Source organism: Condylostylus longicornis, unplaced genomic scaffold (assembly GCF_029603195.1).
Source record: "Condylostylus longicornis isolate FDR11 unplaced genomic scaffold, ASM2960319v2 ptg000152l, whole genome shotgun sequence".
In the NCBI taxonomy this organism is placed as follows: Eukaryota; Metazoa; Arthropoda; class Insecta; order Diptera; family Dolichopodidae; genus Condylostylus; species Condylostylus longicornis.
The window spans coordinates 933,410-957,558 of NW_026578120.1; the positions used below are offsets into that span (position 1 = coordinate 933,410).

General features: G+C 22.8%; 1 protein-coding gene across 1 annotated transcript; it reads right to left on the reverse strand.

Moving 5' to 3' along the window:
* Positions 1-4,440: 4,440 nt before the first annotated feature.
* Positions 4,441-12,540, reverse strand: LOC129615850 (uncharacterized). The gene is made up of 7 exons (XM_055531233.1): positions 12,373-12,540; positions 11,907-12,037; positions 11,663-11,839; positions 11,463-11,609; positions 11,230-11,370; positions 11,051-11,173; positions 4,441-4,543 (listed from the first exon to the last, which is right to left on the reverse strand). Exons 1-7 carry the CDS (start codon positions 12,538-12,540, stop codon positions 4,441-4,443), a joined length of 990 nt encoding a protein of 329 aa, XP_055387208.1.
* Positions 12,541-24,149: the final 11,609 nt, after the last annotated feature.

The window sequence follows — 24,149 nt, forward strand, 5'->3', positions numbered from 1 at the left end:
ATCCCCTGAAATTTAACGAATTGGGTTCTCCTCGAAAAGTAAGATTTGAGCCAACCTAGTAGAGGGAACTTAAAACCAAAATTAACTAGTTTACGCTCCAAGGTATTGTGATAGATGCGGTCAAAAGCTTTACTGGAATCCGTATATATCGTATCAACTTGAAAACCTTTCTCCATTAATGAAAGAACGTCAGATGTGAAATCTGTAAGATTTGAGGTTGTCGAGCAACCAGTTCTAAAACCATGTTGCTCGTTATTTAATAATGGATTGATGACCGGTGCAAGTATATTAGTAACTAATTTTTTAAATAATTTTGGGATAGCAGACTGAATAGCAATACCTCTGTAGTTTTCTATCGCTGTTTTGTCACCTTTTTTGTGAATTGGTATCAGATACGAATTTTTCCAAGCTGATGGAAAAATTCCGGTGGATATAGATCTGTTAAATATTGAGGAAAGAGGGTTTGACAGGATGTAGCGACAATTGTAAAGAAATATTGGTGGCAGAAGGTCAGGACCAGATCCCTTCTTAACGTCTAGGCTACTGATGCCCTGAAAAACATTTTCTACCGATAAATGAAAGTATTCGAAAAGCGGGTTGGTATTATTAACAAGGGGTGCAGGATTGAAATTAACATTATTAGAGGGTAACTCAGGGCGATAAATTTGCTGGAAGTTGTCAGCAAAAAAGTTACAAATTTCCGTGGGAGATGAAGACATTTTGCCATTCATACACATCGAAATCGGGTAACCTGATGATTTACGTTTAGTGTTAACGAAGTCGAAAAACTTTTTAGGGTTGCCCATTATTGAGTTACCGATATTTTGGACATAATTATCATATGCCTCGTTTGCCTTAATCTTAAATTCATTCGCCAACTCATTATAATCATTTATAAGTGAGTTGTTGTCATTACCAGAGTGCTTAATTTTATGGTACAATTTATTTCTCCGACTGCGTAAATGTCTTAAATTACGGTCTAACCAAGGTTCTTTAAATTTATCTTTTCTACGGATTTTCGGAACATGGTTGTCAATTATTTCAAAGATAATGGACAACTATGTTGTACCAAGAAGATACCAATAGACTTGATACATGATTATTGGTGGCGATTAAAACTCCGCCCCCCCCCCCCCCCTAAATTGACCTGTGGAATTATAATCACGGTCATTTCTATATACGAACCAAATGCTATCAAGTATTTCTTCATTTTTGAATGAATCGTTTAACCAGGTTTCAGTGAAGACTAGAATATTAAAATTGCATGATTTGGCGTCAATAAAAAGGTTTTTTAGTTTACCTCTCAAACCACTGCAATTATGGTAAAACATATTAAGGAGTTTTCCATTCTTCTTGGTATTGTCAATTAAACGTATGAGATTATTTTGATGTGCAGGGACGAAAAAACTTATGCTCGTTTCCCTTATTTTCTGCAGATATTCATATCTTTTACTCACAAGTTGAAGCCGATAAGCTTCTTAGTCAGCTTTAGCATCCTTAGTCGAAATCCCCTCAGAACCATAGTATTTAAGAAACAGTTCTAGTAAATTCTTATAATTGTTAGGCAAGCCGATAAGCTTCTAAGTCAGCTTTAGTATCCTTAGTCGAAATCCCCTCAGAATCATAGTATTTAAGAAACAGTTCTAGTAAATCCTTATAATTGTTAGGCAAGCCTTCTTGTCTAATTGAAACCTTTAAATAAGTTTTTGTCTTGCCTTCCATGCAGATATTGTTATCTTAGTCATCCATATATGCTAAGAATAAGCGTACGTTATTCAGAACACTAGGTTCAAGGAAACGAGACAACGCGTAGACGCTGTCTCCTCGTATCGAATTTTGCAAGGTCAGAATCAAGAATGTAACAAGGTCATTGTTTTTATCATTGATATTAGTATTATTATTATTATCATCATTATTAATATAATTATTATTACTATTATTATTATTATTACTATTATTAATATTATTATTATTGATATTATTATTATTATTATTATTATTATTATTATTATTATTATTATTATTATTATTATTATTATTATTATCATCATCATTATTCTTATCATTGTTAATGTTGCTACTTACAACATTATTACTACTATTATTACCATTATCATTGTTAATGTTATTATTATTACTATTATTAGCACTATTATCGGTAGTACTGTTATTGATAGTATTATTATTATCACTATTATTATTATTATAATTATTATTATAATTATTGTTATTATTATTGTTATTATTATTATTATTATTATTATTATTATTATTATTATTATTAGTATTATTATTATTATTAATATTGCTATTATTATTAGTTTTAACATTCCAGTTGCAATTAATATTATTATCTATGTCGTCATTCCGATTAATTGTATGAGAATAAACAAAGTTATTGTATTTTTGAACTTTTTGGCTAGATAAACCCAACATATTGTTAACTGCACAATCTGTTTCAATCTGAGTTGAAGAAGTTTTAGAAGTGTTACTAATACTATGTTTTTTATTATTGAAAAAGTTTTTTGTTTTCTTAGTAGTTGAGAAAGATATTTTTAGAGTGTCATTACTATGTCTAGGCAAAGTATCCTTACTTATATTTGTAGAAACTAATTTAGAACTAGAAGCTGTGCCATACTTGTTTTTCCAACGAATAAGAGTTAAGCTTTTAAAGTTAAAAGCTCCTTCTTATTACTGAAGAACCAATCGTACTTTTGTGGGAAAACTACTTTGAAGCATCTGTACTTGATCTTTCTCTTATTACGCAACCTCGCAGGATGAATTATATCGCAACTGTTGGCCGTTATTAAGTTACTTTGAAAGAATTTTAATATCCACATTTTATGAGCGTAAACTGGCGCTCCTTTTACGAAGTAGGTTGTGCTATGGTCACTCGTTTCAACCATAGAGTTATGATTGGAACTCCTTAATAATTTTTGAAAAGGTACTTTTTTGCAATCCTCGATCTCATCCTGAAGAAACTCAACTGCCTCTTGAGTAGCTTCATTATTTTTTGGCGAAGGTGATTTACAGAATTTCAATGAAATCGAGTTGCTTATGTCACATAAATTGCTTTCTATGCTGTCCAGTCGTTTCATTACAGCTTCAAGCACACCAGCAGAGTCAGGTTCCTTTGCAGTTTGCGGGCCCATCTTGTTATATATATCATTTATAGACATTGATATACTGGACTGGTTCGTGCTGAATAACTTTAAATTATTAGATATTACAGAATGGTTCTCGGTGAGATAGTTAATTGAGTCCATCATTTTCTCACATTTTGATACCATAAAGTCAGATAAAGATGAAATGCTTTTCTCCAGACGTGGATATTGTTCTGCGTGTGTATTCTGGATCGGACTTTGCTTTTCCGGCTTCTCATCAAAAACTGATTGCGAGAGACTTTCAATATTTTTTGCCGTCTCAAGAAAATTATCGCTATTCTTTTTCTTCATGAAGCGATGTAATTTTTTTATCAATGTTGTCGTATATCGCCCTTAAAAGAGAGTGTACTTGTTGGCAATCAGTGCAAACGAAGAACTCTTTCAAGGAATGGTGATATAAATCCCTTGAAGCTCCAATGCAGGCACAATGAAGAGTCCGTTGACAAACCGTCAGTAGCTATACAATTAACCATATTGCATTTAAAGGATATTGTTACGTTATATTAAAACTCGTTAATAAAATATTGAAAAAAAGAAATGAAGTGTCACTTAGACTTGTGTTACTGTATTATTACTAATAAGTGTATAATTTAATTATTACAAAACGCGATTACAGTTACAATATTACTATTGCAAATTAATAACGAGTATGATTCACAAAAACAAAAAGAAAAGCACGAAAATAAAAAGCAAAATAAATTAAATGAAAAGAAAATTAAAAGTAACAGCGAACACGTCTATACTGTATGAATGATGAATTAAGAATGAAAATATTATTGGTGATTAGGACACAAAATTACAAATAAATTTCAATTAAAATTATTACATAACGTTTGAATACGTCTAGAAAAAATTTTTAGTTATTAATTTGTCAGATTCATATGACTAATTAAAATTTTGCATTATATAATAAATAAAGTGAACATAAATAAAGTGCATAAAGTAATTTTTAATTCTTAAAAAGAAAACTTTTTAATTAATTCTGTAATAACCTAATCACAAACTAATAGCCGCCTCTTTCACTTATAAAAATAACCTAACTATTGTATACACAATACGGTCGGTAAAAAACAACTTGAAACAAGAAAAATAAATGCAATTAGACCGCTCTTTTTTTTAATAATATATAATAAAATAAAAATTAGAATATTACACAAAGTGTTCAAGATGATGTTTTATTGAATTAAATGTTATTTTGAGAAGCTTTAAAATACATTTAACCTTGAATTTAACAGAAAGGAGTTCATATGTGTATATCTGGGTATCACAACTATATTTAATATACGTTAAGTAAATTATTTTCATCAAAACCAGCCGAATGACCAGAATTTCGAACGACAAACGAAGATCCATCAAAATGCATTCGTCGTTCCCCTCGTCTGCAAAAGAAAGAAAGTTATTCAATATTTATTTACACGTTTTGATATAATTTATTTCAATATAATTAATAATAAAATTAATGAAAATTTTACAAGTTTTTATATAAGTAACTAATAAAAATTTAGTTTTACCTTTTGAATGAAAAAGATAAAAATATTTTAAAAACATTAAAAAAAACGCACTAACAAAATAGTTAAGATACTTTCTATGTTCTACCGTTCGTAACGCTAAGAAACATTGCTCTGAGATGTAGTCTCAAGGTATGTTTTTGATTAGCGTCGAGTTCTGAGTCGGTTTAGCTTTCTATGTCTGTCTGTCCGTCCCAACGATAACTCAAAAACTAATTGAGCTAAGTTTACCAAATTTACACAATAATTTATTATAGTAAATGCCAGAACCCTATTTAAATTGGGTATTGTATAGGCTGTGGTAGTGAAATTTTGCAAAAGTAAATATATGAGTACGGCCGATATGTTTGATAAAAGTCGTTGAAATTTCTTGGCTCCTTCTGGTAGCTACCATACAGCTCTTAAAGTTATTTGGCATTATCTCAAGAACTGTAAAAGTTGCAATATTGAAATTTCACACAAACATATATGTTAGTAGGGCCAATGTATTTGATAAAATTCATTGAAATTGCTAAGAAATAGTGCTCTGAGATATAGACTCAAGTGTATATTTTCTGAGATATAGACTCAAGTGTATATGATCAGCGTCGAATTCTGAGTTGATTAAGCTTAATCAGTCCGTCCGTTCTTCTGTCCGTCCCAACGATAACTCAAAAAATAATTGAGCTAAGTTTACCCAATTTACACAAATAATTTATTATAGTAAATCCAGAACCCTATTTAAATTTGGGTATAATCGGTGTGCTGGTTCGGGTAGCTGCCATACAACTCCAAAATTTATTTAACTATATCTAAGAAACTATAAAAATTGTAATGTTGAAATTTCGCACAAGTGAATGTATTAGTATGGCCAATGTGATTGATAAAAGTCGCTGAAATTTCCTGGCTCCTTCTGGTTGCTCCCACACAACTTCAAAAGTTATTTGGCTCTATCTCAGAAACTGTAAAAGCTGTCGTATTGAAATTTTGCACAAGTAAATATATAAGTACGGCCCATAGTTTTATAAAAGTGGTTGAACTAACAACCTCTTCGTAGTTTGGTACATATTTAAAAAAAACACTGAACTGAAACTTTGCATAAATTAATATGGTAATACAACAACTTAGTATAACTTGATAATACATAGTCTGTCTCATAGTCATCTATGGCATATTTATTCAAACATAGGATAACAAATTCGTACGGGTATCACCGAGTTGACACGCTGAACTCTATTTTTTCTCGTTTTTGTATAATTTTCTGTGCAATTATGATTAGTATGGGAAAGAAATTATCCATAGAAATAAATAATCAGAAATAAGAAAGTGTCTGCATTGTGTTTGTTTTATACTTTAGGTTGATTGCTAGGAATACATAGAGAATAATAGGAAAAAGCATCAAGTGAAAACAAACACATGTACCTTTGCTGCTGCCACAAATTTAGCGACAAATTTTTTGAAAATATACTGCAAATTTCGAATTTGATCGACGACATTTAAGAAAGTCTAGTAGTTCTTTCATAGAAAATGCTGTGCCAAACAAATACAACCAGCCTTACAAATCAGTGACAGATTTGCTGTTCTCCTAGACTCCTGTCTCCATATTTGTCACAAAAAGTGCCCTTAATTTTATTCTAGCATTTTTAAAAAGTGGCACATTTTGTCGCGTATGTTTTGTTGTCGATAGAGGTATAACAGTTACTTTAAAATAAAAATTAATGGAAATGAAGAACATGTAGGCATAATTAGATATTTTAATGGCAATATTGAGTAATTAGTGTAAAAGTAACTAATCGGCAGCAGTTTCAATTTTTAAACGAGTTAATAGAAAATTCGTTTTTTTTTCCATTACTTTTACCTTTTTATCTTTCTCCAATTTGATATGTTAGTTGATTTAAAAACTATTTTCAACTTTTTAACATCAAAAAATTTCGAGTCTAGCTTCTTCATACTTCGTGTCTAGTAGAATACTAAAATATGTAAATGTGACGTGCCAAAAAAATGTAACATTCACAAATGTGACACGTCTAGACAAAACTAACTAGGCTGAATATTATGTATTTTGATAATAGACTCCTATAATGTACAAGACATGTTAATACTTTTGTATTTGTGTCTATTTATTAAGGTTTTACAAAAAAAGAGACTATAGCATTCTTTAGTCCATATGTAAATTTCGTACGGGAAGGCTATGTCGCTGTGCGGTAAAATAATTTATTTGCTGTTTAAAATTTAATTTTAATTTAAATTTAGTGAATAATTATATTAATTTTTTGTGTTATTAAATGAAATGAAGATTTACAATTTATATTAAGTAAATTTTGTCTTTTTTTCATAATATTTAGAATAAAACAAAGGTGAATTTGAAAAAATAGCACTAAAGTTTATTTAAAAAGAAAAAATGACTTAATAAATTAGTAAGATTCGGTGTATTTTTTGAAGTTTCTATTGTAATCATATTTAAATAAAATATAATAATATATTTAATTACGTTCATATAAATAGGTGTTGTGTCATATAAATGCCCCGAGGGTGTTGCGTCGAAGGATGCAGAAGCAATAGCCTACGAGAAAAGGAGAACGTAAAAGTTATATTTACATTTACTTTGCCAAAGAACGAGGTCAAGCATTAGGAAAAACGAATTCGACACCACCGAAGTTTTTTTAATTTGTAAGAACTATAAATTCTATTTTGTTGCCTGTGGCAAATCTTAATTTAATCAATTACCTAGTAATGTTAAGATTTGAACAATTTAAATAAGTATGTAATTTAATCTCTAATAAAAGAAAATTAAAAAATTTTGAGAATTTAGTTGAATACATTTTTGCCATAAAATTTATTAGTTTTAAGAAATATTGAATAAAAATTTTATTTTTTTATATTAATACGAGTATGTTATGTAGTTTATTCAAAAACAATTTTGTTATGTATTTACAATTATGGTTTTAGCTGAAAAATATTTGGTTACTTGTAATTTGTTATAATGCAATTTGTTACTTGTAATAAGAAACTAGTTTGAAAGAATAAGAAATTGAATTTTGTTAATATTTAAACGAAATAAAATAATTTCTGCATATTTTTTGTTTTTAATCGTTTTTTATTTTTCAAACATCCCAAATCACGACGAATATTTTAAATTTATTCGAAAATACCTAATATAAGAATATATTTCTTAACAAAAAGTATAATGACCAACTTTAAATACACCGTGTGTATGTATTAGTAAATTGTGTATTACGGAGTCCTTAGAATAAAGATGTCTATGATTTTGATAGTGCAATTTTTTAAATTTTGGTCAACAATAAAAAGGCAAGCAATCATATTTTTACTATAATTTTCGTGGAACCTCAAGATTATCAATCGTGTGAGCTTTGCAAGTATTATGTCTGTAGTTTTGATTTTGTTCCATTCTGTGTGTGAGATATTTTAAGTTTACTTTTTTTTCTTTAAAAACACACTCGTAATATTATACATACAGATAGGTGTTTTTTCCAAATAAATAATAACATAAAACTTAAAATAAGAAAAGCTCTTAAAAATAATTACAAAAAAGTACATAATTAAACAAATTATTAGCTTCTTTGAGATCTAATATCTTTTAAGTAATTTATTTTAGAACCTCGCTTTGAGTAATGTCGCATAAAATCGTAAACTATCTTTGACAATAAGCTCTGTATACGCATAAAATAATTCGCTAATAAAATCCATGTACGTATGTATTTGGATTTTATAATAGATGCGAATAAAACGCGTGAACGCATAATTAGTTAATACTAATACTATATACGGTAAAGCGTATAGCATATGATTCTTATGCAAAAAGTCTGAATTTAGAATCCTGATAAATTTCAGATGAACTTTTTTTTTATTTATTTTTTTTTTTTAAGGAAATTAAAAAAGCTTTATCCTTACAAATCAATATCAGCGAGTTTTCGACCTAAATTTTTTTTTGAAAATACCCTACTTGTAAAAGTTTAATGCAATAAAATAACATTTTCTCATTACACTTTCTTATGTACACTTATGTTTTGCTTACTAATACATTTTGTAGCAGATAGCGAAAAGAATACATAACTAAATGCGTACGTACATACTTTTTATAAAACAAAGTAGATTTTATTAACTCTTTACAATTTCCTTAAGAAAGTATTCACTTTTTGTTATAACTCACACTTCCAAAAATTAATTTATATAATATTTATACCACTAAAAGTACCCCTACAGGATAGGATGTAGCACCATTTTGTAGAAAGCGGTCGCAAAGCTCTTGGGAGGGGGTAAAAGGGAAAGCGGGTAGAATTCTTGCTTTTCTTGGACGCTACAGGAGGACCCTATCTTATGCCTCTTGTCCCATGTCTCTAGCTTTTTTAGAAGTTCCCGTACTTTTGACACTTGAGAAGTAGCTATATGTACAGGGTGATTCACTAAAGAGTACAATATTACATATCAGTGTTTAGGGCATCAAAAATGGTAATTTTGTTTGGAACTAGTTGTCAAAACAAAAGATACAGGGATTTTAACGAATTTTCGCGAAATTTTTACTGACCCAAGCTTTTTTGCTTATAATTTCCTTTCCGAAAAAGATATAGGTTTCAAATGAACAGTTTCTAAGACGGCTAGTTAAGAACTTGAAAGCAATATAATGAATGATTTTTTATTTTATGTACTTCCGGAATACAATGCAATCGAACTTTGGAAAAACACCAATTTTTTTTCATTTTGTATTTTCTTAATTTTTGTATCCCTACAATTTTTCTCGAAAGTTTCAGAAACGTTTTTAATTAAAATTGTTATTGCAGAATTTTGACCACCATCCTAAGCTTAATAATTCAAGCCCTCCAACGATAAAAAATCTTTTACGGTATAGGAGATAAAGTGTAAAAACCATTTAGTTCTTAAAAATTTAGGGGCCTTAATAAAATGTAAAAATTCAAAAAATTGTGACTAATCTGGATTTTTAATGATTTTAAGTGCCGTAATTACGAACTATTATTAATTATTGATCACAAGAGTAACTTTAAAAAGCAGTTGAAATTTTTAAGAACTCTTGTTTTGGTAAAAAATGAAATTTTAAGATTTTTATTGAAATACAATAAATTTAAGAGAAAAATCCCTATCGTTGAATTTTTTGTAACCTTTTTCTGCAAATAAACTTAGAAGTGCTTCGAGCTGAATTGAACCGAACATTGTCGATCATGTTAAAGAACCAATTGTTGCCATCTACCTCACTCTTTCTCAGGGCATTAGCTTCCTGGTGAGCATGCTCCGTATATTGAGTTGCGTCCAGCTTATTTCACTTCTGGAATCCCTGAACAGCTTCAGCCATTCAGTTTTTGTTGCAACAAGTTCCAAAAAGTAATACCTTGGAAAACTTTCTCTAAAATTTATGCATTTCATTGTAAACCTTAAAATTTTATGTTTTTTTACCAAAGTAACGGTTCTTAAAAACGTCACCTGCTTTTTGAAATAACTATTGTGATCAAAAATTAGTAATTACAGCAGTTAAAATTAATAAAATTTGAAAATAGAAAATTTTTGCTTTACATTTATTAATTTTTTTAATAATGGTTGTTTTTTTTTCCGCATGACAGGATTTGGTGTAGATTTTATCGAAGAATATCGGATTTGCATGCAAATGAGAAGTTTCAAAATTATTTTTTATTTATTTTATTTTTTCATTTAAAAAATATTAATAAAAGACAGATATAATTAGAAAATTATTTAAAAAATTATATTAAGTAAATTCTAATTAAATTCTATAAAAATGTTATCCTATAAACTCATATCGCCTCAAAGACTTTTACCGAAAATAATGGCTTTATTACCTTATTCATTTACACAAAATTTCAAGTATGTAGTTGTAATACCTTCAATCGCATATAAAAAAAAATTTCGAGGTTGTGTAGTAGCTTCCCCAACGACTCATGCTATTTTAATTTTAATAAATAATTAATTGATCAAATACGTTTGTAAACAGTGAATTAATAGTAATTGCCATAACTGTTTTTGTATTTGTACTTTCTTTTTTATGAGCCGCAGCACTTATGTCGGCAACTTTTTCTCAATATCTCTCTTAAATCAATTTTCTTCAAATTATTATGCATATTAAATGCATTAACCATATGTATTTAAGAAACAATGTATTCTGATGTTCACAAATAAAGTGAAATTAAATCAACGTACAAAATCGTTTTGAATATTTAAATTAAAAAACTCTTTCGACAGGGCTAATTTTAGAGACAACATATATAAATATATATATATATATATATTTTCCCGTTATATGCTTATATTATGCTATCCCGTTATTAAGTTATGCATGTGTTAACAAAGAATCAAAAATGCATGGAATTCTTTTGCGAAAAAAATTTAAGCATTAATATTTAAATCAAAGCTTACCTAACAAAAAGATGAGACGTTTTGCCCAAAGAAGCTGTACAATGAATAATTGGAGTTGTTAGTGTAGCGGATCCATTTCCAGGACTTGTCCTGATTAAGCATTTGTTATGATTACGAGTTATTCTATAATATTACAAAAACAGTCAAGTAGACTGAAATTTCATATTTTACAAATTTACTTCACTAAGCCATCTGGCGTTTGAGAAATGCGAAAACCATTTATTTCATGTATTTCAGTACCATCTTCGGTAATTTGGGATTTTGAATCTCGTAATGTATTTGTTGCCTCTAGGATATACGACGAACCATGTCTTGACTCACTTAACAATAATTGCAATACATGCATTTATTAAAATAAATTAAATCTTACAACAGTTATATAATTCATTCTAAAAACTAAAGTTAAAGTTACTTGAAAAAAACAGCCATTGTATAATCTTTAGACATATCCATAAATGTATCACTAGTAGTACGTGTTCCAGCTGCATCTACTAAATAAATTAAAGCACATTTTTCACTTGTAAAGCTTACACCTTTATACCACATTTTGGCGTATCTTCTAAAATTGATTTTTGTAATAAAAAATTAAACCAGTGATGTAACAAAAATTACATGTAGTTATTTGTTCTCATTCCGTCGTGAGCTATAATTTCAACTCTAGAACCATATTGGTAGACTCTTCCATTAGGATGTATTAAAGCTGAGGAACTTCCATTGTTAGATAACGCTATTGCAACATGAGACCGTTGATTTATAATACGTACTGCTTTATCTAGTGTCATATTCACTCTAAAATTATTTAAGCAATTTTGAAAGCCCAGCTCAAATTAAATTAAATTTAAATATAAATTTTTACTTTATTCCATCTCTAAGTTTAATTTGAATAGTACCATTTGGCAAAACAAGTGACTCACACGTACGATTAGAATCGATATCGCGATTATTGCACCGTCTACTTGAGTATGTTGGTTGAAATGCTGGAGGTGGCTAAATAAAATATTAACGAAAAACAGTTGCATATGAGTACAAAAAATTTAAAAAGAGATAAAAAGAAAATTTAATTTGAAAAGAATTTTTACAATTCTACAGATTTCATCTTCACAAGAGTAAAAGGAGTAGGTTAAAAGTTTTGCAGAAATACTTCTTGGTATTTTATTTTTATAACGCGAAGTACAGTTATGCGGCATGGGCAGAAAAATTAAGACCAAAGGTTCAATTGGATGGATATTTGGTGAGAATGTAGAGAAATTGAATTTCCTCTAAAAATACTTTAATATCGAATACATACTTATTTTGTACTTGTACATTATTGATATACTTACACCGCTTATGGGATTTGCAGTAAACAGTGAAACTGCACGCTGTTTAGTTGGATTTAATCTTGAATTTTGATAAGCCTGATGAGTTGCTTCAATTTTTATTTTTGATCCCACCAAATCCAATGAATTTTTATCCTTTCCAAATATTGGTGCAATATTTTGCTTTTGCATTTTCCCTGTTTACTGGTTTTTGAAATGCGAATTCTTAAAAATATCGACTTTTGATTATAATAGTTTAGCTTTTTAAAATTTCTTTTTCAAAATTTTACTATTATCAATAATTGCAGCAGCTATAAATAGTTTTTCTTTTTTTATACTTTTTTTTATACAGATTTGTTAAAATTTTACTTTCACAAATTCCAACATACAAATGCAGGTAGCGAACATTTGTTGAAATTGAAATTTGTGCTGAATTTTTTTTATTTTCTTTTAATATTCATAGCCTACTTGTATATTATGAAAATTGAATTTTTTTATTTCTGTTGTTACTCATGGCCTAATACGTAGTGTTTACGTACCTATCTAAATGCATAGTGTGAGTGTATAAATTACTAACAATCTATTCAAAAGCAAACTTTAATTTATTTTTTTTTATATCTCATTTCATTTTTGAATATCTTAAATTTACAACAACACTCAGTTTACTTTAGAAAGCTAGTTTATTGCCTTTATTGTTCCAATGCTAAAAATAACTCTGTATATTGTATTAAAAGGAATGCAGCAATAGCTGTGGTATAAGGTATTAACCAAAGTACATCTAACGAGTAGTTCGACTCGTTCCATTCCGTTAGTTTTTGTTTGCATCTTGCTTCCAAGTTCTTAAAATATTCCATATTTTTTTAGAAATAGATGGTAATAAGAGTTGTGTAGGCAAGAAAGAAACAAAATATTGTAAACAAACGAGTGTATCAAAAACATTGAACTGAAATAAAATTAAATTAAGTTAGGTAAAAATTTTGTTATTTTTATTTTGACAGCAAGAATTTTTTTTTTTTCATTTCATAAAAATTTCGAATATAAAACAAGTAAAAATGTTTCAGTCGGTATAAACCGATTGAATTATACCCTGCACCTTTCGTTATTGTGTAGCAATTACTTGAACCTCTAAAATCATTCTATAGAAATTTCACGGACATGTCTGACCTATAATTGGACATCCGACTGCCAAGTTTCATGAATCTGACCTTATAATTTTTCCAAATATTTAAAATTAGCTTTTGGAGTTGTATGGTAAGTACCTGAACCTGCCAAGCAATTCCACCAAAACTTCACAAATACATCAGATCTATAATCGGACTCACAACTGCCAAGTTTCATGAATCTGACTTTATTATTTTTTCAAATATTAAGAATAAGCTTTTAAACTTGTATGGGATCTACTCGAACCTGTTAAGCAATTCCACCAAAACTTCAGAAATATATGTGACCTATAACTCGACATACAACTGCCAAGTTTCATGAATCTGACTTTATTATTTTTCCAAATATGTAAAATAAGCTTTTGGAGTTGTATGGCAAGTACCCGAACCTGTCAAGCAATTCCATCAAAACTTCACAAATATATTTGATCTATAATCGGACACACAACTGCCAAGTTTCATGAATCTGACTTTATTATTTTTCCAAATATTAAGAATAAGCTTTTAGACTTGCATGGGAGCTACTCGAACCTGTCAAGCAATGGCACCAAAACTCTAGAAATATGTCTGACCTATAATTGGACACACGACAGCCAAGTCTCATGAGTTTGACTTTATTATTTTTCCAAATATTTAAAATAAGCTTTTAGACTTGTATGGGAGCTACTCGAACCTGTCGGGCAATTCCACCAAAACTTCAGAAATATATTTAAGCCATAATTGGACACATGATTGCCAAGTTTCATGAATCTAACTTTATTATTTTTCCAAATATTTAAAATTTGCTTCTGGAGTTGTATGGCAGGTACCCGAACCTGTCAAGCGATTCCTCTAAAACTTCAGAAATATATTTGACCTATAATTGGACACATGACTGCCAAGTTTCATGAATCTGACTTTATTATTTTGCCGAATATAAAAAATTTGCTGTTGCAGTTGTATGGCAGCCACCCGAACCGGTGCAGCTATCCCATTATAATTTTTAAAGCGTGTGTAGAATATAATTGGACACATGTATACAAAATTTTACATTTATATCTTAATTAGTTTTTGAAATATTTAAAATAAACTCTTTGAGTTGTATGGCAGCTACCCGAACCCGTTGTCCGAATTAGTCCAATAACAATAGCGCTCGTCCTTGGCACAAAAGAAAAAACTTGTGAAAGTTTGGTGTCGATTGCATTATGCGTTTTTGAGTTATCGTGCGATCGGACGGACGGACGGACGGACGGACGGACAGGTCTAAATCGACTCAGAATTTTACGCTGAGCAAGAATATATATATATGTCCATACCGCAGATGACTCCTTCAAGTAGTTACAAACTCCATACCAAAGTTAATATAACCTTCACGAAGTGCAGGGTATAAAAACCGGTAGACATCTATTGCGTACTTTTTCCCTCTCCCAATAATTCTTATGTGTACAAAAATGAATATAAGAAGGTATACTGACAAAGTATATCTACTAACAAGTAGTTCGACTCTCCGTTTACATCACACTAATGCAATCACTCATCAATATTTGTATACAACAAATTCTCTTAGTTAAAAGAGTTAAGCATTATATCTTCTTGTTTTAATTTTTATACACATAATAATTTTTGGGAGAGGGAAAGAGTACGCAATAGATGTCTACCTGTTTTTTTATAATGTATTTTGAAAGGCAACACTTTATTATTTGCTCGTATATAAAGTATAGGGAAAAATATTAAGAATTTTAAAAGCGACACAATAATTTCTGTAATTCATTCCAGTACAAGATGGCAAAAAAGGTGTATTCATATTATAAATGCGAAGCGGAAAAAAAGTGTTTAAAAAAATTGTTATAATTTATATGAAAAATAATAAAAATAAATTTTAAAAAGACGTATAATAACAAAAAAACTTTTAAGTAGTTGTGAAAAAAAAAATTGTTTTTTATAATAATGGGTAAACATTATTTGAAGTGTTTGGCATGTAATACTGTGTGTGAGGCAAAAAAGCCGCCACGAACATTTCATTTGTTGCCAAGAGATGTGGAGAGCTTTGTTCTTGTAAATGAATCGGTAATAACTATATTTCATAAAGTAATCAGTATGCATACACCTTTTTTTTCCTTATAAATTACTTTATTTCTATGTCACTACCTGAAAATGTGTATCTATTGTACCAGGTACATGCATGTGTACATTCATACCTGAAATTTCAAACTCTTTTGCTTTCATACATTCGAATTTTTTACCTAAATTTTATAAAATGAAAAATAAATTTTGTTATTATCAAAATAAAAATAACAAAATTTTTACCTAACTTAATTTAATTTTATTTTAGTTCAACGTTTTTGATACACTCGTTTGTTTACAATATTTTGTTTCTTTCTTGCCTACACAATTCTTATTAATATCTATTTCTAAAAAAAATGGAATATTTTAAGAATTTGGAAGCAAGATGCAAATGAAAACTAACAGAATGGAACGAGTCGAATTACTTATTAGTAGATATACTTTGGTATATTGATTAACTCTTTTAGCTAAGGGAGTTTTTTTTATACAAAAATTGGTGAGTGATTGCATTAGTGTGATGTACCCGTAAACGCAATACTTATTAATAAATATACTTCGGTATTAACATACGACAGGCTTTGGCAGGAAGGAGAGCTTTTTCATTTCTGCTACAAATAATATTAGGTATATTTGACTCCAACTCGAATGTTCTTCAGTGTGGATAGTTGCTTTGCATTATTTGTTTTGTTTTCTTTCGATATTTTTATTTAGTTTTAAAAAAAATTTATTTTTAATACTCTTCCCTGCTTTAAATCTTGAATTAAAAGCTCCAAATTTTTCAAAAGTTCTATCTTTCTTGGAACCAAAATTAAAGAAAAAATATACGAATAGTGAGAAAATAAAAATTTTACTAAATTTTCTTAAGATCCCTATAACTTGGAAACGATTCCGTTTTAACATTTCGCGCAAAACAAATATTTTACTTATTTTATTTAAAAAAATTTTAACAAAAAATGTGAAAATACTGGAATCAAATTCTAAACTGGTTTTTGTATTGTACAAATTTATTTTTGAATTTAATAATTTTTCAAACTTTACAAGTATATATTTATTCATGACTAAATTTCAATCTAGTTACTTATTACAGATAACATATTGCATTATAGTAAATTACAGGTAACAAAACTTTTTTCAGCTAAAACCAAAATAGTAAATACATAACAAAATTATTTTTGAATAAACTACATAACATATTACCATAAAATAAATAAAATTTTTAATCAATTTTTCTTAAAACTAGTAAATTTTTGACAAAAATATATTCAACTAAACTCACAAAATTTTTTAATTTTCTTTTATGAAAGATTAAATTACATATTTATTTAAATTGTTCAAATCTTAACATTGCTAAGTAATTGATTAAATTATATTTGCCACAGGCAGCAAAATAAAATTTAAAGTTCTTACAAATTAAAAATACTTCGGTGGTGTCGAATTCGTTTTTCCTAATGCTTGCATCCCTGATGACCTCGTTCTTTGGAAAAGTAAATGTAAATATAACATTTACGTTCTCCTTTTCTCGTAGACTATTGCTTCTGCATCTTTCGACACAACACCCTCGGGGCTTTTATATTACACAACGCCTGTTTATATTAATGTTATCAAATATATTGTTATATTTTATTTAAATATGATTACAATAAAAGCTTTAAAAAGTACACCGAATCTTACTAATTTATTAAGTTAGTTTTTCTTTTTAAATAAACTTTAGTACTATTTTTTCAAAAACAATGGTTGTTTTATTCTAAATATTATGAACAAAAGACTAAATTTAGTTAATATAAATTATAAATCTCATAAATTTTATTTTATCTAATAGCACGAAAAATTAATATAATATTTACTGAATTTAAATTAAAATTAAATTTTAAACAACAAATAAATTATTTTACCGCTTAGCGATACAGCCTTCCCGTACGAAATTTATATATGGACTAAAGAAATGAATAGTCTTTTTTCTAAACAAAATGCTTTGGATACATACATACATACGCAAAAATATTAAGATGCCTTGTACATTATAGGGGCCTATGCCTATACCCTTTCAAAGAGGGAAAGAGTACACAATAGATATCTATCTATTTTCTTATAATGTATTTTTAAAAGCGAATTTCTTATTTTTTGTTATATAAAGTACAAGTTAAAAAGAATATTAAAATCAAAGTATATCTACTAATAAGTAGTTCGACTCTCCGTTTACATCACACTAATGCAATCACTCACCAATATTTGTATACAAGAAATTCACTTAGATAAAAGAGTTAAGCAGTATACCTTCTTATTTTCATTTTTATACACATAAGAATTTTTGAATACACATAAGAATAAGAATATAATATAATTTTGAAAAATAATAAAAATAAATTTTAAAAAGACGTATAATATTAAAAAAAATTTGAAATAGTTGTGAAAAAAAAAATATTTTACAGTTTTTATAAGCCATTCAAAAATTTCATGAATAATTTAAAGAATTTAGAAAATACTTTTATCAAACTTTTTAATGATATTTGTACAGAAAAAAAATCAGAATGTAAAATATATGAACACTTAAAAAATAATTTCAACTATGAATGTTGTGAGAAGTCCAGCAAAACATATTTCATTAAACTGTATATTAGAATTAGAATTTACCACATAATAAAAAAATATAATAAGGCTATAAAACAATTTGATATAAAACAAAAAAATTTTTAGTGTGAAGCATTTGTAATTAATAATTATTAATAAATAAAATAAATAAATTATCTTTAAAATTTTATTTTTAATTCAATCTTAATAAATTTAGAACATATTTCCCATGAATCGCTAATGATTATATTTCATAAAGTATTAATCAGTATGCATACACCTTTTTTTTCTTTATAAATTACTTTATTTCTATGTCACTACCTGATACTTTGTATCTACTGTACCGTGTACATCCATGTGTACATTCATACATGAAATTTCAAACTCTTTTGCTTTCATACATTCGAATTTTTTTAATAAATTGAAAAATAAATTTTCTTATTTTCAAAATAAAAATAACAAAATTTTTACCTAAGTTAATTTTATTTTATTTCAGTTCAATGTTTTTGATACACTCGTTTGTTTACAATATTTTGTTTCTTTCTTGCCTACACAACTCTTATTACCATCTATTTCTCAAAAAAAAAATGGAATATTTTAAGAATTTGGAAGCAAGATGCAAACGAAAACTAACGGAAAGGAACGAGTCTAATTACTTTTTAATGCATATATTTTGATTAAAATTTTCGAAGTAGGTAATAAATAAAGAAAAAAAATAAAAATTTAAATTATAAAATATTTGTAAATTATAAAATATTTGTCCACACAAATTACAAAGAGCAATGTCATACGTCATTGAAAATTTAATTTAATTTTTTTGTTTTTTATTTATAAATTTCACGCTTACCGGGCTCGTTGTCATTTGACCTTTCGCGAATCACTTCAGGAAGCTTAAATGGTGATGCTTCCTATGCAATACATGTAAAGTTAAAAATACAGGAGAGTTCCATAGGAAAAAAAATCCCCTTCTACAGACGGTTGACACAATTTTTAGTCACTATACCCTGCACCTCCGTGAAACTTTTCAAATGTAGGGAAGTGTAAATAAACTATACCTTTAGAGAGATGTCGGTCTGCGTGTGCGCACGCGTATCTCAAGTTCGGCTGACCTATTTTGATGAAATTTTATATGAGTTTGTGATATATGAGAAATCTTCAACTGAAGAGCTTCAATTGAAATGATCAATCAATTTCCTTGAAATTTAATATTTAAAATCAAGGTATTGAAACAATGGAAAATTTTTTGAAAAAATCAGGGCTCGAAAACCCAACCGTTTTTAAGTTTTTTGCCATTTTATTTATTTATTTTGGCTCCAAAAATATTTCAAAATAAGTATATACAAAGATATAGATACGTGTTTTCTTTATAACTGAAATATTCTATATAGATTTAAAGTTATTTGTATCATATTATTATTATTATTATTATTATTATTATTATTATTATTATTATTATTATTATCATTATTATTATTATTATTATTATTATTATTATTATTATTATTATTATTATTATTATTATTATTATTATTATTATTATTAATATTATTATTATTATTATTATTATTATTTTTATTATTATTATTATTATTGTTATTGTTATTATTATTATTATTATTATTATTATTATTATTATTATTATTATTTTCATTATTATTATTATTATTATTATTATTATTATTATTATTATCATTATTATTATCATTATTATTATTATTATTATTATTATTATTATTATCATTATTATTATTATTATTATTATTATTATTATTATTATTATTATTATTATTATTATTATTATTATTATTATTATTATTATTATTATTATTATTATTATTATTATTATTATTATTATTATTATTATTATTATTATTATTATTATTATTATTATTATTATTATTATTATTATTATTATTATTATTATTATTATTATTATTATTATTATTATTATTATTATTATTATTATTATTATTATTATTATTATTATTATTATTATTATTATTATTATTATTATTATTATTATTATTATTATTATTATTATTATTATTATTATTATTATTATTATTATTATTATTATTATTATTATTATTATTATTATTATTATTATTATTATTATTATTATTATTATTATTATTATTATTATTATTATTATTATTATTATTATTATTATTATTATTATTATTATTATTATTATTATTATTATTATTATTATTATTATTATTATTATTATTATTATTATTATTATTATTATTATTATTATTATTATTATTATTATTATTATTATTATTATTATTATTATTATTATTATTATTATTATTATTATTATTATTATTATTATTATTATTATTATTATTATTATTATTATTATTATTATTATTATTATTATTATTATTATTATTATTATTATTATTATTATTATTATTATTATTATTATTATTATTATTATTATTATTATTATTATTATTATTATTATTATTATTATTATTATTATTATTATTATTATTATTATTATTATTATTATTATTATTATTATTATTATTATTATTATTATTATTATTATTATTATTATTATTATTATTATTATTATTATTATTATTATTATTATTATTATTATTATTATTATTATTATTATTATTATTATTATTATTATTATTATTATTATTATTATTATTATTATTATTATTATTATTATTATTATTATTATTATATTATTATTATTATTATTATTATTATTATTATTATTATTATTATTATTATTATTATTATTATTATTATTATTATTATTATTATTATTATTATTATTATTATTATTATTATTATTATTATTATTATTATTATTATTATTATTATTATTATTATTATTATTATTATTATTATTATTATTATTATTATTATTATTATTATTATTATTATTATTATTATTATTATTATTATTATTATTATTATTATTATTATTATTATTATTATTATTATTATTATTATTATTATTATTATTATTATTATTATTATTATTATTATTATTATTATTATTATTATTATTATTATTATTATTATTATTATTATTATTATTATTATTATTATTATTATTATTATTATTATTATTATTATTATTATTATTATTATTATTATTATTATTATTATTATTATTATTATTATTATTATTATTATTATTATTATTATTATTATTATTATTATTATTATTATTATTATTATTATTATTATTATTATTATTATTATTATTATTATTATTATTATTATTATTATTATTATTATTATTATTATTATTATTATTATTATTATTATTATTATTATTATTATTATTATTATTATTATTATTATTATTATTATTATTATTATTATTATTATTATTATTATTATTATTATTATTATTATTATTATTATTATTATTATTATTATTATTATTATTATTATTATTATTATTATTATTATTATTATTATTATTATTATTATTATTATTATTATTATTATTATTATTATTATTATTATTATTATTATTATTATTATTATTATTATTATTATTATTATTATTATTATTATTATTATTATTATTATTATTATTATTATTATTATTATTATTATTATTATTATTATTATTATTATTATTATTATTATTATTATTATTATTATTATTATTATTATTATTATTATTATTATTATTATTATTATTATTATTATTATTATTATTATTATTATTATTATTATTATTATTATTATTATTATTATTATTATTATTATTATTATTATTATTATTATTATTATTATTATTATTATTATTATTATTATTATTATTATTATTATTATTATTATTATTATTATTATTATTATTATTATTATTATTATTATTATTATTATTATTATTATTATTATTATTATTATTATTATTATTATTATTATTATTATTATTATTATTATTATTATTATTATTATTATTATTATTATTATTATTATTATTATTATTATTATTATTATTATTATTATTATTATTATTATTATTATTATTATTATTATTATTATTATTATTATTATTATTATTATTATTATTATTATTATTATTATTATTATTATTATTATTATTATTATTATTATTATTATTATTATTATTATTATTATTATTATTATTATTATTATTATTATTATTATTATTATTATTATTATTATTATTATTATTATTATTATTATTATTATTATTATTATTATTATTATTATTATTATTATTATTATTATTATTATTATTATTATTATTATTATTATTATTATTATTATTATTATTATTATTATTATTATTATTATTATTATTATTATTATTATTATTATTATTATTATTATTATTATTATTATTATTATTATTATTATTATTATTATTATTATTATTATTATTATTATTATTATTATTATTATTATTATTATTATTATTATTATTATTATTATTATTATTATTATTATTATTATTATTATTATTATTATTATTATTATTATTATTATTATTATTATTATTATTATTATTATTATTATTATTATTATTATTATTATTATTATTATTATTATTATTATTATTATTATTATTATTATTATTATTATTATTATTATTATTATTATTATTATTATTATTATTATTATTATTATTATTATTATTATTATTATTATTATTATTATTATTATTATTATTATTATTATTATTATTATTATTATTATTATTATTATTATTATTATTATTATTATTATTATTATTATTATTATTATTATTATTATTATTATTATTATTATTATTATTATTATTATTATTATTATTATTATTATTATTATTATTATTATTATTATTATTATTATTATTATTATTATTATTATTATTATTATTATTATTATTATTATTATTATTATTATTATTATTATTATTATTATTATTATTATTATTATTATTATTATTATTATTATTATTATTATTATTATTATTATTATTATTATTATTATTATTATTATTATTATTATTATTATTATTATTATTATTATTATTATTATTATTATTATTATTATTATTATTATTATTATTATTATTATTATTATTATTATTATTATTATTATTATTATTATTATTATTATTATTATTATTATTATTATTATTATTATTATTATTATTATTATTATTATTATTATTATTATTATTATTATTATTATTATTATTATTATTATTATTATTATTATTATTATTATTATTATTATTATTATTATTATTATTATTATTATTATTATTATTATTATTATTATTATTATTATTATTATTATTATTATTATTATTATTATTATTATTATTATTATTATTATTATTATTATTATTATTATTATTATTATTATTATTATTATTATTATTATTATTATTATTATTATTATTATTATTATTATTATTATTATTATTATTATTATTATTATTATTATTATTATTATTATTATTATTATTATTATTATTATTATTATTATTATTATTATTATTATTATTATTATTATTATTATTATTATTATTATTATTATTATTATTATTATTATTATTATTATTATTATTATTATTATTATTATTATTATTATTATTATTATTATTATTATTATTATTATTATTATTATTATTATTATTATTATTATTATTATTATTATTATTATTATTATTATTATTATTATTATTATTATTATTATTATTATTATTATTATTATTATTATTATTATTATTATTATTATTATTATTATTATTATTATTATTATTATTATTATTATTATTATTATTATTATTATTATTATTATTATTATTATTATTATTATTATTATTATTATTATTATTATTATTATTATTATTATTATTATTATTATTATTATTATTATTATTATTATTATTATTATTATTATTATTATTATTATTATTATTATTATTATTATTATTATTATTATTATTATTATTATTATTATTATTATTATTATTATTATTATTATTATTATTATTATTATTATTATTATTATTATTATTAT